We start from the raw sequence: 15,780 nt of genomic DNA on the forward strand, positions 1-15,780 counted from the left end.
ATGTGTTTGCATCTAAGTGTTCTCCCCACAAAAAACGATACGTTCCTAAATAATATATAATTAATTCTAAGATTTTGTCATTGAAGTACAGCTATTTTAAACATTTACTCAAAAAAATATGAGGTACCTTAACAGGCATTTGTGTGAGATATCAGATTATGGCGTTTCTGATATAATCCTTTCAGAAATAATGAAAATTGCCGATATAAAAGACTTATAAGTTAAAAAAAGATACTAAGAAACCAGTAAAGAAATCATAATTCATTAAAATTTTATGTATTTTATATATTACGAAGATATATTCATGTGCAACACAATACACATGTATCTGAGGAACGTCTCATCTTACCTTAAAGAAACGAGTATTCTTGTTTTGAGTGAATTTTGTAGTTTGTTTGCAACATTTTTTTTGCGATTGCTACTATTTTTCAATCCTTTTTGTGATTTGCATGAAATTAAGATTTATTTTTTAAATGAAATTATTGTGATTGAAACAGTTTGTCAATATCATCTTTAAAGATTTGCTTCCTTTATTTCATTGAATAAATTTATTGTTGAATATATGTACATGTCATTCATTTTTTTGCTGATGTTTTAAAGATGTGTTAAGAGAAATAAAAGCTTCACGAAGCTCATGTTTAGGCGTAATCTTGACTTAATGATTTAACCACTATGCATGTATACATACGTGTCAGTCTGCTTTAAATAACCGAATTTGTTGAAACAAATATTTTTTTTCCAAAAACACTGTATTATTTAACCTATAATTGGGTCACAGTTCTATTCAATTGTTGGGTCTTTGTTTTTTCATACATAAATTGATTACGGAATGCTACGTTTTCTTGATCAATACATGGGGCTATCAGCGCGTTAACAGCTGCTTATAATTACTCTTTCTAACCACCTGCTCTTGCCTCTGGTATTTCTGGGCGTATTTATGCCCTACTCACACATTTGTATTGTTTTAAGATTTTTTGAGATTGATTACTGTTCGTTATCTTCACTTCTTACCTTCGATTTTCAAATAGAATGGGTTCATATACCATTTGTTAAAACATATATTTTACGAGGGCTGTTCAATAAATAATATTTACATTCAGTGTAATTTTCTTTGTAAAATCCATTAAAAATCCATGACGTTCAAATCTCTATAACACACGCAAAACCTTGTCACCGCGCGTTAGAATACACAGCAGGAACTATATGCATTTTCAATACTTTAAGAACACCAAAATTTACATTGTTTGACACAGTTTAATTCAAAAAAATTAACCCTGTTGAATTAACGTAAAAATACAACAGATGTGCATTTAAAATTAATTTGTCACTTTTTTTCCTCGCAATGTTCGTTTGCGTTATTTAACTTTACGACGTCACAAACGTCACAAACGGCTCTTACGTCTTTAAAGCACACCAGTTTTGAAGGGCGCTAAATTCACATCAAAGATTACCAAAATAAACAATTATGAAATTAAAGAATGTAAATATAAGTATTGAATTCATATATTGGGATGTCTTCGGTCCTATAACACACCTGGCTGTGTCGACAAATTATCATACCGCGCTAACGCGCGGTATTCAATTTGTCGGCACGGCCAGGTGTGTTATAGGACCGAAGACATCCCAAAATATGAATTCAATACTTAAATGTGCTGAGCTCTATGATATACAATATAGAAATAATATGACATTAAGCTTGACTTTCTCTCATTAATGAATGTTTAATGAATTAATTACAGTTTATTTGACAACTTTTTATCACATAGTTTCATTGTGAGAATCTGGAAAACAAGGGCTATTCGAGACACTGCATTAGAAATGAATGGTAAAGAATCATTAAACAAGAGAGAAATTAACGTTTTATGAAAGCTGCTGTAAAACTCGTGAAAAATACCAAAGAAATATTCCCTGAAATATGTGAAATTTACAGCAACTAACGTCTGTTTTATAGACACATTAGCAGGTGGATTTCAATGAACAAAAATGATACAATGGGCATCAAAAATGGGTATTGTCCTTGGCAACAAATACCTACAACAACCAATGTAATGTTTGCAAAAATTCAACAAATAATCACTGAAGATGTTTGATTGAATATAAGACACTTAGACAAATTTATAGTATAGGCATTATTTTGGGGGTAGTTTACAATATTTTAAAGAAAGATTTACAGTAAAAAAAAATAAAGCTTTGTACTCAATGGTCACCCTATTTTTTGAAAAATGAGTGAAAACAACAGCATGTAATTATTCTAAAAGAAATCAAAAATTGAAGTTATCCACGTTTGTCTGAACTTCAAACAGATAGTGAATCTTGAACCCATTGCTTTAAACCCTCAAAACAAATTTACAATAAGATGCACTTGACAAAAACAGCCAAGGTCTGAAAAAAGCAACGAATTTCAAAAGCACAAAAATAGTTTTATATGTCATTTTCTTAAATATTAGTAGTCTTGTTGTTAAAATTCTTATTCGGGGAGGCAGTTCAATATTTGGAAAAGTCTAGAAAGCAAATTTTTGCAAAAACAATCGAAAGGTTTAAGAGAGGATGGAACCAGAATCAAGAATCCACTACATTAAATATCTTCTTGACAGTGTCCAAACCCACAGGCCATGAAGAGTAAAGTAGTTTTGGGGATAAATAGAAAGTTAATGTTTTGTCAAACCAACATTATTCGCAATATATATTCATCCGTTCACTTGTTTCATTTTCCATACTTAAAAAAACATTCAAAAAGAAGAAACAAGTCAAGGAAATCATAGGATCTGCCATATTCCAGTATACGAAGGGCAATTCTCTAAAATGCGTTTTAAAAACAATCAGAAATTGGATAAAAATGTTACGGACATGTGTTATATTCAAAAGAAAATATTTAATAAAATCATTAAGGATAAATCCTTGAAAAGCGTTTTTATTGCTTCCCAAGCACCTAGGACATTATTTATTGAACACCCCTCGTATATATAATTTCCCGTCATTTCAACGCTAACCCATTCATATTCAAAAATAAATTCTCAAGGGTCCAATTATTGAACCAATTTTAAATTTACTATCCTTTGCTGTCGACTTTAAATAATAAATTACAATTGATATAGCATTCAATAGAAAATGAATCAAATGCTTTGAAAAAGACATTACTGAAAACATAATTTTAGAAAGAATATAACTCTCCGTGAATTTGAGATAAGAGAATTATATATTGTCAAAGAGTGGGGAATTTTCCTCGCTTAATACCCCTCTCACCTTTATAAAACTGTAATAAAGAGATTATATGCAACTTTGGTAATATTTTACCAATCTTCACGCTTTCAACAGACATCAGAACTTAAAAATCTAAACCAAGTTCAGAATATATAAAGATTAAAGTTTAATTCAAATTTTGGCATTGTTCCCATAGACAGATCCTGCAACTTTTATAGACGTTTAAGATTATGGTCGCTATAACGTCTTTTTCAGGAAATACATAGACATATTATTATTAAGTCAAATATTGACTAACTTTTTCATACTAATTGTTAGACCCATTGTTAAAACTAAGTTGTCCACAGACTTTTTCGTTATTTTCCTATTATGGCAAGGAGCACACAGCGGATGTGACCGGTTGGCAGCGGATATTCATTTCTACATGGAACCTGATCCCACCTCTGATGTTCTAGAGGTCCGTATTTGCTCCACTCCAATTTTGAACTTTTGAGCTCGAATAGTATTCGTTATCTCCACTTATTTCTAGTAAACGATGCAAATATAAAATTGACGTCTCAGATTCTCTGCTATTTTTTATTCAAGCTCACCTGGAAACATGGTTACGACATAAGAATTGAAATAAATATTGTAAATTGACCATGCGTCATTGTTATATCTAAATGTCCAGTTGAAGGTCACAGCAAGTGTTTTCTTCTTTTCACGTAAAAGATTTTGAAATAACGAATTCATTTTTTTATAATCTAAATCTGTTGTACATTGATTACAGTTACAGTATGTTTGTTAGAAAACAAGCATTGGCATAAAAAAAGACCCTCGTTGCTTAATTACCCTGAGTATTACCCTGAGTATTAAATAAAGGTCTAAATTTGATGCCCTTCACTGGAATATATGAGTGTAATAATATTGCAAGATCCGTAAAACATCACAACAAAGAAGTTAAGTCCCACTTAAAATTTATTTCTGAATTGAATAACTATCAATGCTTTGTAATTTTAATTTTTAAACCTTGTGTTTCTCTCGGTATGTTGGTGACCATTCGAGTAAACAACCATAGAAACAACTTTTCCTGTATGCAGCTGCACGTGACTGTCTTTCCTGTATGATGTCAAATTAAACACAAAATAACGTCTGTCAGGAAGTATTTAAATGAGAGGAAGGAAATGGGAAAAATATTCGTAATAACTCCAATCGAAATGAAATTAATCACAACTTATTTTACATTTGTACTTAAACTCGATTATAATTTTTCAAAAAAAACTTATCAGATTTATTTCATGTTATAGTTTTTGTCAGGTCTTAATTTAATTTCACCATTTGCACTGAGGACCATTGTTTGTTATTGGCTATAATCAAGACTCCAACATCGTGTAGGTCTAGTTCAAAAGCCCTTCATCGACATGGTGACGTCTCCATAATTTGGATTAAGTGAAAATAAGGAACAGTGATATAATATTGACGTGTGCTACATAATTTTGTTATATTCCCATCATATGAATATAATATATATCAACTACTTCCAGCTCTATAAACAGCCTGCAATAAATTAGAAATATAACCCATGAAACTTATACAAACATTTTAAAACATATTCTAACATTAACGTCTGTATTGACATCATTGAAAAATTTCTAGTTTGTAAAGATGACAAATAATATTCCGTCGACATAATCAACAGATAGATCTCATGGGTAATGTGACTGGTTAGAGGGGTTGTTTTCTTCTTCTAGGCACCTGGTCCTATATGTACCTCTGGATTTCCAGGGGTCGAGTTTTATTTTTAAGGGGGGTACATATTTGATTTGATTTCAGTTTTTTTCCAAATTGATCACCGTTCGTTGTCGTTAATTTTCCAAATCAAAGTTATTTGAGATTTTTCTGGGGGTTTTTTTTTCGTTAATACAAATCATCATCAGTAAACCTGTTTTATAGGGTGATACACATTTTTTTTATTTTGTCATTATTTTACACCACTTCTTTGTCTAATCGCAAAAAAGTAAGCTTTTGTGTAGTCTTATTATCTTTGTAATGTTTTGCTACAAACTGAATATACCCATGCAAATCAATTTTATATCGCTTTAGAAGCCTTTTCTATTGTATTTCTAAATAACAACTTTTAGTCTTAAACAATATTTACACAGAACTTTAATAAGTAAACGATATGTGACAATTCACTTTTAGGTCATTCATACTTTTTGAATTAACAACAATTAGCAATAAACAATAATTGTTCAAACGAAGGCCTGAATTTATGTACATAAACAAACTTATAAACAGAGAAAGAACCAAATAATCTTATTTAAAATCTAAAGCTAAAATACGGAGTTTTCTACATTTAAATCTCTTGCAGATGTACATTCTTAAATCTATGTTCACCATAACATGACTTGGAGGCAGGCCCTAGAGTAATTCTAGAAACATTCTTACTTCATTTTAACTGTTCCATTCCATATCATGAAAAAAAAATTCTAAAAATTTTCACTACAATTTGACCTTTTTGAAGTTTTTTGTACCGAAGAATAAACATCGCCAACAGATTCATTAACCTGAAAAATATTAATACAATTAATATAATCTGCCACACCGTCATTATCAACGTCTGGTTCGGATTTGGAAGAATTTTGTTGTCTTAGAACTTCATTTCCGTATACAATTATAGAATGTTGTCCCGTGTATTTCACGTCACAATACTCATCATCTTCTACGTCTGTGTCTGGTTTCAAGGAACATCTTAATGTTTCATCTGTTTGCACAATATCTGAATTAAGTCCTACATAGCTCACATCAAAAAACACTTCCTCTGAATTTTCGCTGTCCGTATGAATGTCTGTTTGTGATTCTTTTTCTTCGGTTTGGATTCTTTCCTCACTTTGTTCAGAAATTGTATCAGGGGAGAGACCCGGGCAATGAGAGGGGTTCTCTCTGTTGTTGTCACTATCAGATAAACTACTAAGCTGTACTCTGAGACTTAAATGGTGGTAAATCCCAGATGTTGTATGAGCGTATATGTCCTGAGTAAGATCATCTCTTGTCTGGTGGGTTTGAGGGACACTAGAGGACATTTCCTCGGTGTGTGACAATAATTGTTTTCCCGTAGTTTGTCTACCTGTAAAAGAGAAAAAAAAAGTCAGGACAATTTGATTTCAAATATCTAGCATTCAAACCTAGCTTTAGGCCAGTGCATATATTTTGTGAATATATTACAGTTAAGAAGAAATTAAAGCTTTTTTATTGCATTGCTTCTTTTCTTTGCAAAATGTTAAGAATAGTGAAAATTATTAAATCCAAACTGCCATTCCAAGTTAAGTAATTTCATATCATTCAAAACTAAAATTTTAAATATATTAATATTGGAGGATTATAATAATGTTAACATTTTTACAAGTGCAATGTACAATAAAACACCTTTCTACAAGAAAATTCCATGCTTTTGTTAGAAAAAAGGTTTTTTTTTCAAAAATTAACAATTTTTTTTTTTTTTTTGTAAAACTGTACTTACTTTCCTTTGCCTTTCTTAATCTTTTCTTTATCCAGAAACTTAAATTATAATAATACAATTGAATAACATATATTTCAATATGTCATATTTAAATGCATTTGATTTTAAATCTCTTTCTGAAATTATTCATTAGTCAATCACATACCTTATAGCGGAGCCCCAAATGACAAGAGCAGTTACGGATATTGCCGATGAAATTATAACTGTGAGTAAATTAGATTCGTTTGTTTTATCATTTACTGCAATCAAAAAATAAAAGTTATGGACTTATTTTAGATTCCACCTAATACAGTGGACCTTCAGATATCCGGACGCCAGATATCCGGATGCTTCAGTATCCGGACGATTTTTCATCGGAACGAAATTTTAAAATGTTATTCTGTCTTGTTTAACTGGTGATTCAGATATCCGGATGCTTCACATATCCGGACAAATTGACTGGGAACCAAAGCGTCCAGATAAATGAGGGTCCACTGTACTAGTAAGGAATATTAGAGTTCAAGTGCGATCACTAAAATCTACGAGCTTTGGTCACCAATGAACAGTGATGATTCCACAGATATTACAAACTAAACAGACACTATTTCTGTTTAAGTGTATAGCTTTGAAAATAAAAATTCAATATGTTTAATTCCAAAAAGATTAAGCGTGATATATTTGAATAACTTTTAAAATCCTTTTATTCAACAGACAATATTTTTTTTATAAAAAATAATTTTAAAAATATAATTTAAGAAAAGGTGTTATATATTTCATACATCATTACAAATATTTAAAAATTACTTCATTTCCAACCATCTAATCATTCTAATATATTTTTATAAAGATAAGATACAAAGGTTTAAAAGTACGTTTTACATTATATCATTCAAAAATCATTGTCATTTTTAAATTTGATAAACCAACAATTCTTATGTTCATTTTCCATCATATCTGTCGCTAGAGAAAATTGTAATAAGTTAAAAATAATATTTACTTTCCTGTATTTGAGGAATTTAAGAAACACATACTGTTTGTTCTTGTTGTGATATCAGAACTTGATTCCAAATTTGTTTCCACAGTTGTTTCTGTATAATATAAATGAACGCAATGACAAGCAAACAACAAAGAAAAATAAATTTTGAAGAGGCAATTGTCAAATATCGCGCAAATATCAGTTTATTCTAACAGGGTAACTAAAATGTTATATCAATATATTGAATTACAGAATAAAATCGGTTTATATAATACTTCTTGATTTCGTTTCATTTTCTTATATTCTGTATAAATGTTTAACATTAAAATTAAAATGCTGAATTTCAATAATTCATTGTCATCACATTACCTTTTAGATTCGTTCGAGCTAATAAGGGTTTTCCCGAAGACCAGGGACCAGTTATACAAAACAACTTATGACTAAGACCAAAATTTATTTCTGATAATAACTATCTGATTGACAATATCCATGTGGTTTTTGGAGACCAGGTCCTCAAACAGTGTGTTGGAATTCCCATGGGTACCATTGCGACCCGTTATTAGCAGACCTTTTTCGCATTTACATGAAGTAGAATTGGTTAAAAACTTACACATGAACAGAAGAAAACACTCACTGTGACCGTAAACTCGACATTTAGATATATCGACGGCGTATTGTCAATTAACAATTGTTATTTCCTTTCTTATATCGATACGATATATCCAAGTGATTTTAAATTGAAATATACCACAGAGCCAAAGACATCTGTTTCATATTTTGACATTTTACTTGAAAAAGACATCAATTTTAATCTTAAAACCAAGCTTTACGAGCCCAATTAGAAATAAAAATCAGGAGCAGAGCAAACATGGACTCCTAAAACATCATTGGCGGGATAAGGCGCCATTGAGGAGTGACTGTCCCCTGTGACCGGACACATCTGCTGTGTTTTCATTGTCATGATCGGGGAATAACGGAAAAATCCGTCGTCAATTCAGTGAATAAATAATGGACTAACAATTAGTATGGAAAAGTCAGTCAGTATTTGACAAAATGATATATTGTATTTGCTGACAAGGTCATCGTATCGACCATAGAACTTAAGAAACGATGACTGTTGATGTTGCTTTTTCTTCAGCTTGTTTGACAATCTTAAATCATAATTTTCTAGCCAGTTATTTTACACCTTTATAAAAAAATGAACATTAATAAGTCTCAAAAATTCTGCAAACAGGACATAAACACGGACCCTCGAAATACCCAGAGATGGGATCATGTGCCTGGGAGTGAGTTCGTATCGCTTTAATTTTCGACTGGTCATCGTTTGCAACTTGACTTCATCGGACAAAGGGAAGAATCCATAGACAAGTCCATAAAGAATGACACACAATTTAACGGACACTTATCAAGCTTGAAAGTCCATTTAAAAACAATCAGGAGTGGTACAAACAGGAACTTCTAAAACATCACAAGTTGAATAAGGAGACATGGAGGATAAAACATCAAATTTTGACCTTTAACACCCACCAAGATTCTTTGTATTCATCAAGTGGAGTATACATTCCATACTTAAAAAAATGTATAATGTATAAAACAGAGGCTCTACAATTTATATGATGTATATGTCTGTCAAAACGAGATCCAATGATACTGTATACAGAGAAATTTTCGCCCCTTTCGCACACTTTCTGATTGGGCGAATTTAAACGGGGCAAATTCAAATTACACAGCATAATTTCTGAAACAAAACTATGACTGGGCGAATTTAAAACGGGGCAAAATTGTTCGCAAGTGCAAAAGGACGAAAATAACACTGGGCGAAAATAACCCTGTATACAGTAGGTTATATTTACTAACAAGGTCATTATATCGACCATATAATTGGTGAAATGCTGACTTTAATCGAGATTTTTAAAATCCGTATAAGATAGTCCTGTACTGGCCTGCCTCGGAATAAACACTGATCGTATTCAGAGCATGCTATTGAATATCAAATGAGTTGGGAGATAAGCAGGTGATAGGTATTATTATATAAATGAAGAAAGATGACGATAGAAAAGTTGAAGTCGTCTCATTTTTCATACAACTTGTGTTCCATAGCATGAAATCATAACTGTCTGATCGAATGTCGAAGCCAAGGTACACATAAGTGAATAAAGGTGCACTACACATGTCGGATGAATCATTATCCTTCAAGAGAGGTGATCACAATATTCCTATTTCAAACAGTTTGAAAATTAATAGATTCTATCAGAGATTCTCACCTGTTCTCGTACAATTAGCACTGGTCCTGTTACACAAACATCCACTTTCTCTATCACAATATTGAAATGATGAACAGTGACATTTATCTTGACATCTTCGTCCATAGTGGTCTGCTGGACAGGTCGAGGAACAATTTGGGCCCCAGAGCCCTGGATCACATTCTGAAAAATTAATTTTTAAATACCAGTATTTAAAAGAGAGGACTCCGAGAGTCTGCAGATGCAATTCCCACATTCCACTAAAGGTATAATATATCTTTTTTTTACGAAAACATGCAATATGAATTAAATAAACAGAGAAGTTACGCTCTGCTCATTGTATCTTCGTAAAATACGTACCAACACATATATTCCCAATGGCTTTATAGTCACTGCAGCATATACGAGCATTTCTAGAAAATATACGCCCCTTTAGTTATTAAATTCAGAAAGAGAATGTATAGTTTATCACCTTTAAAGGGGAAAATGTATAATTTATTACTTACCCTTTAAAGCAAATATTGTCTCCAGTTAAATTCTGACAAGAAACTGTTGAACTTTTCAAACAGCACAAATAAATACATATCCATATCTTCATGATTTTTTAATGAAAAATTTAAACAACAAATAAAATCAAAGGGTTAAACACGTAATCAAGACTTAATGAGGCAAACATTCTATAATCGAAAAAATCGCTTTTAAAACAATGTGCAACTAGTTATTAATTTTCCCAAAACTTAAATGGAGTCTCATATCTGATCTTACTCAACTCTGTACTCCACTCTCTTCAATATCTGACTATAATAAAACATGTACTTTGTGTCAAAACCCGGAAATTTTATATAATTTTTTTCACGAACACTTTTAAATATAAACACAGATTATTCGGCGTATTTTAATTCAATTCAATAATATATTCAGATTCTGGATCATGAAAATAACATTCAAGTCATTTCTAATCTACGATGACATTTATGAGTAATAAAAGTTAAAATTTACACAGAACTTTTATATAGTAAACGATACTTCTCTTATGTGACAATTCACTTTAAGGACATTCTTAAATTTTGAATAAACAACAATTACGGTACCGATGAATGTTAAAACGAATAAAATATAAAGCTAAAACGCAGAGTTCTCTGCATTTAATTTTCGTGTTGATGTACCTTCTTAACTCTATGTTGACCATAATATGACTTGAAGGTAGGTGTCAGAGTAATTCTATTATTCACAATAGTTCAGTTATCTTCCTTCATGAATTTTAATTCTCATGAAATTAAATAGAACAAATTATTACATGTACCTTAACAATTTCTTTCATTTTTCATACAATTGAAGAAAGATTCTTTTCTCTTATCTTAAGAAAAATTTTTACTACATTTCAAATGTTTCATTCCATATCATGAAAAAATTCAATAATAAAAAAAAAGCCTTTTTTTCTAAAAATGCTCACTAAACCTTTGTCTTTTTCGAAGTTTTTTGTACTGATGAATAAACATCGCCAACAGATTCATTAAAATGATAAATATTAATACAATTAACATAATCTGTAAAATTAAAATATAAAAATGTTTCATCTGTTTGCACAATACCTGAATTAAGTCCTACATAGCTCACATCAAAATACACTTCCTCTGAATTTTCGCTGTCCGTATGAATGTCTGTTTGTGATTCTTTTTCTTCTGTTCGGATTCTTTCCTCACTTTGTTCAGAAATTGTATCAGGGGAGAGCCCCGGGCAGTGAGAGGGGTTCTCTATGTTTTTATCACTATCAGATAAACTGCTTAGCTGTACCCTGAGACTTAAATGGTTGTAAATCCCCGATGTTGTATGAGCGTATATGTCCTCAGTTTGGTGAGGTTGTAGATTAGTGCCGGAGGACGTATCCTCCACATGTAACAATTGTTGGTCTCCCAATGTATAACTTACTTTGAAAATAGAAAAAATTCATTATCAATACCTCAATCATAATAGAACAATTTCAAACCTAACTAGAATGTCTCGATTATTTATTAAATAATAGATTTGTCCGTAGATATTTCAGAATAGAAATAAATTTTAGATTTCATACTGACAATCTGTCACAATATTTTTCTGTTTCATATATCAAAATTCTTTAAAATGATGAATTAAACATATTTTAAGGAATCTAGAAATTTAAAAATCATCTACACGTGCGACATACGACAGAAGATATGTTTGTACAGAAAGACTTATTCTATGCTAAATCAAAGGAATTTTAAATGAATGATGAAATTAAAACAAATCTGTGTATTAAATGTTACCTTCCTTTGCCTCTCTCAATCTTTTTTTCATCCAAAAACTTTTTTAAAAATAAATAAAAACTAAAAAGTTTAAATATTTAAAAGAATAAGTAGAAATGAAGTGCAATCAGTGGATCTATTTCTGAAATTATTCATCAATAAAGAACTTACCTTAGGCAGGAGACCGCAGCTGCAAGCAGTAGAACGACTGATATTGACGATGGTAAAGTAACTGTGAGTAAATTTGGTGGGTTTGTGTTAAGATAAGCTACAATTAAACGTTTTTGAGATTTGGAGTCATGCACTTTTTAACACTTTTTCTATATATTACCTTGAACACCTACATAAAAATATGCATAATGCAATAGAAAAGTCGTCAAAGCACGAAATAATTGAAGTTAATTTCAATACTATCTTATTATAAAACATATGAATTTTGCTTATCCTTGAAATTGCAAACATCGACACATCTATGGGTTCAACTTTTTTTGTTATATTTTTGCTATTTTTCTTTTCTTTACCTTTCTTTATCAATTCTGATTTATTCATAGATCTAAAATTAAAATGCTTGTTTAAAAAGGGATAAATCATGCAGAGTATTTAGTATCTTTTTTAGAATATATACTGGTTGATATGTTCAATCTTCTTGTTGTTCCTAAGCTTGTTTCGACAGTCTCTGGTTCTGTGAAATGTAACGAGAGACATCATTAAGGCCATTCTCCAGAGAACAACTACATAAGTTTACAACAGAGTTGTGAAAATTAAATTGGATTTATTCTGATGTGGTAGCTGAAATGTTAGTGGTTATTCCAATATGAAAATACAGATTATGATTCATGAGTGATGACAATTTCTCTTGTCAGAAAGATCAGTAATTAAAACACAGATAAATACAGGATAATAAAATAATAGGAATATTTTAAGAGAGAGAGAGAGAGAGAGAGAGAGAGAGAGAGAGAGAGAGAGAGACTTAATTAAACGTAAGTAAATAGTGAGAGACTTTCATGATATTGTTTATTATGATGTTATTTATCATTAGTGTTTTTTTTAATCTACTGCCAATGTCTTTCAAATCACTAATATAATAAGGGTGTTTCAGAAAACATGCAACCATTTACTTTCCTCACCATATTGATATGCAAACAGGAACATATGAAAGTGTTATGTAAAATTATGCTAGAAGGGCTAAAGTTTTTATCAATATCAAAATTTTAGAAAGTAATTACCATTTTAATTAATTATGACGTCATATATGACATCACTGAAAAAAGCGAGTTCAACATTTTTAATGTTGAATTCAATAAAAATCAATCATCAGGAATTCTGATACTGCTTAATCAGAGCATGTCACCAGTTCATTTGATTACCGTAATGCATGAAAATAAGGTTTACAGAATGCAGAGAACTTTCTAATAGCAATATAAAGTTGTATAAATCTGTTCAATTTTGTAGCTAATGGAATAGTTAAAACTTGATCAAAGAAAAGGGGAAAAAAGAATGTTAAAAGATTAGAACACATGAAAACATTTTGAATGTTACTAAAGAGGCGTTGTTCCAGAGACTCACATGAAATCCTTTTGAAAAAATATCTAAGCTAGTGAATAAATTGAGTGAGAAAATTGTAGATCACATGCTGAAATACGTTTTGAATCTTAAACCTTGGACTTGGTAGAAGAAATGTTAGCAGGACCATTCAACTCTGTCAAATCCATTAAATTGGGCTCAACACTCACCTGACTTAACACCCCTTAATTGACTTTAATCCTTTGGGATATTTAATGGTCAAAGTGTCCCCCCCCCCCAAAAAAAAAAAGAAAAAAGAAAAGAACTCGAAAATAGTTTGAAAAATGAAACCTAATTCATTTCCAAGAATTTCTTTGCAATAGTAATGAGAACTTTCTTGCATCGGATATATTTTATTCTTTCAGCAAAAATGACGCCATTTAGAGCATATCTTTTTAACTAAGTGAAGTTTAACAAGTTTCTTTTTTCTTTTGTAATTCATTATTTATTTGCCATATGAACTTCATTTTAATAAGAATAAATCTTGAAGTTGTGGCTTTAAATTGGATATGTTGGTGCATGGTATTGGTCAAAACGCCAATAAAATATAATCAATCAAAACGGTTGCATGTTTTCTGAAACACCCTGTACATTTTTATAACATGAAATAATTTAAACTTTTTTTTAAAGTTTAATTTTTTATAACATGTAAAAGTTTACATTTTTATAACATGAAATAATTTAAACTTTTTTTAAAGTTTAATTTTTTTTTTCAGTTAAACCTTGACAAACTTTTTTCTCCTTAATTGGTTGAATCAATTGAAATCGGTGACAAATATGAATTATCTTTTTTCTCAAAAAGAGAAGCAACATTTTAACGATATACATGTATTTAATATCGTAGTTTTTACAAATGACTCAAAAAGTAAACAAGGGTGTCCAAATATGCTTATATCAGGATAGAAATAAAAATGCAAAAAGTGAAGTTGTGTTTTTACAATATATTGGTTAAAAGGTCCCAAATTCATTTGAAAAAATGGTACTTTTGGTCTGCATAAAAGAAATGAAATGAATTCTCACCCGGATCTGTACAATTATCGCTAGTCGTGTTACACAGACACCCCCTTTCTGTATCACAGTATTGATAGGGTGAACAGTCACAAATTTTGAAAAACATCTTAGTCCATAGTGGTTGGGAGGACAGGTCTTCGAACAATTATAGCCCCGGTACCCAGGACCACATTCTGGAAGTTCCAAATAACATGAACTTTCATATGACTGGCATCAATATATTACAATTTCACTTTGAATGTGTGACTTTCAAGACCATTTCCTCACTTGCGAAACTTTGAATTAACAGAATTTTTTATATTTTAAGTTTGATTTCTGATGTTTCTGAATTTCTGCTTGAATTATCAAAACGCATTTTTTTTTTACTTTTTGTTTTTGATTTACACTTTTATCAAAGGAACATACCTACACACGTGTTTCCAACAGGTCTGAATTCTTTGCAGCAGAATCGGATGTTTCTAAAATATATTCCTTTCTTAGATTTTATAACACAAAATACTTTTTTTTAGATAGAAAACAGTGTGTCTTTTTTTTTTTTAGAAAAGTAATTAGTACAGATTCTCTCACCCATATGTACAGACACCATCTCCGGTTACGTTGAGACAGAGTACAATTAAACATGTTTAAAGAACACAAACAAGCAAGTGTCCAAAATTGTTTGAATATTTTGAAATGTAACAATGATTCAAACATTCTCAACAGAATCCATATGGTTACACAACTGATTTATTCTGAATTTTAAAAGGAAATGCAATTAACTATCAAAATTCTAAAAATCCGGAAAAATTAATCCGTACACTTGTGTCCCTCCGATGTGTAACATAATTGACATAAACATAAGTTTCAAAACAAGGAAACATACAAACATCAATTTTTATTCAATTAATTTCAATCACAAGAAACCTACTTTTAGAGCAGGTTGGATCATGAACCTAAAATCTATCTTATGCATTTGATTTGGAGAAATAGACTCCAATATTGTGTGACCGTGACACTGATCAACAGTCCTGAGTACCGAGTAAAGGTTTAGTTCATAATTTTAAG

At 30.7% G+C, this 15,780-nt stretch overlaps 1 protein-coding gene across 2 annotated transcripts; it reads right to left on the bottom strand.

Annotated features, from left to right (window-relative positions):
* Positions 1 to 4,991: 4,991 nt before the first annotated feature.
* On the bottom strand, positions 4,992 to 10,732 carry LOC134238917 (platelet endothelial aggregation receptor 1-like). Of its 2 annotated transcripts, none has more exons than XM_062721035.1 (7): positions 10,405 to 10,732; positions 10,259 to 10,311; positions 9,920 to 10,081; positions 7,711 to 7,767; positions 6,846 to 6,903; positions 6,701 to 6,738; positions 4,992 to 6,307 (listed from the first exon to the last, which is right to left on the bottom strand). In XM_062721035.1, the coding sequence occupies exons 1-7, from the start codon at positions 10,494 to 10,496 to the stop codon at positions 5,670 to 5,672; spliced, it is 1,098 nt and encodes a 365-aa protein (XP_062577019.1). In that variant the 5' UTR covers positions 10,497 to 10,732; the 3' UTR covers positions 4,992 to 5,669. The 2 variants fall into 2 exon arrangements, with proteins under 2 accessions (XP_062577019.1, XP_062577018.1); XM_062721034.1 differs by having other exon boundaries at positions 6,846 to 6,939.
* Positions 10,733 to 15,780: the final 5,048 nt, after the last annotated feature.

Source organism: Saccostrea cucullata, unplaced genomic scaffold, assembly GCF_032062105.1.
Source record: "Saccostrea cucullata isolate Sc308-1 unplaced genomic scaffold, CSIRO_AGI_Scuc_v1 ctg383, whole genome shotgun sequence".
Taxonomy (NCBI): Eukaryota; Metazoa; Mollusca; class Bivalvia; order Ostreida; family Ostreidae; genus Saccostrea; species Saccostrea cuccullata.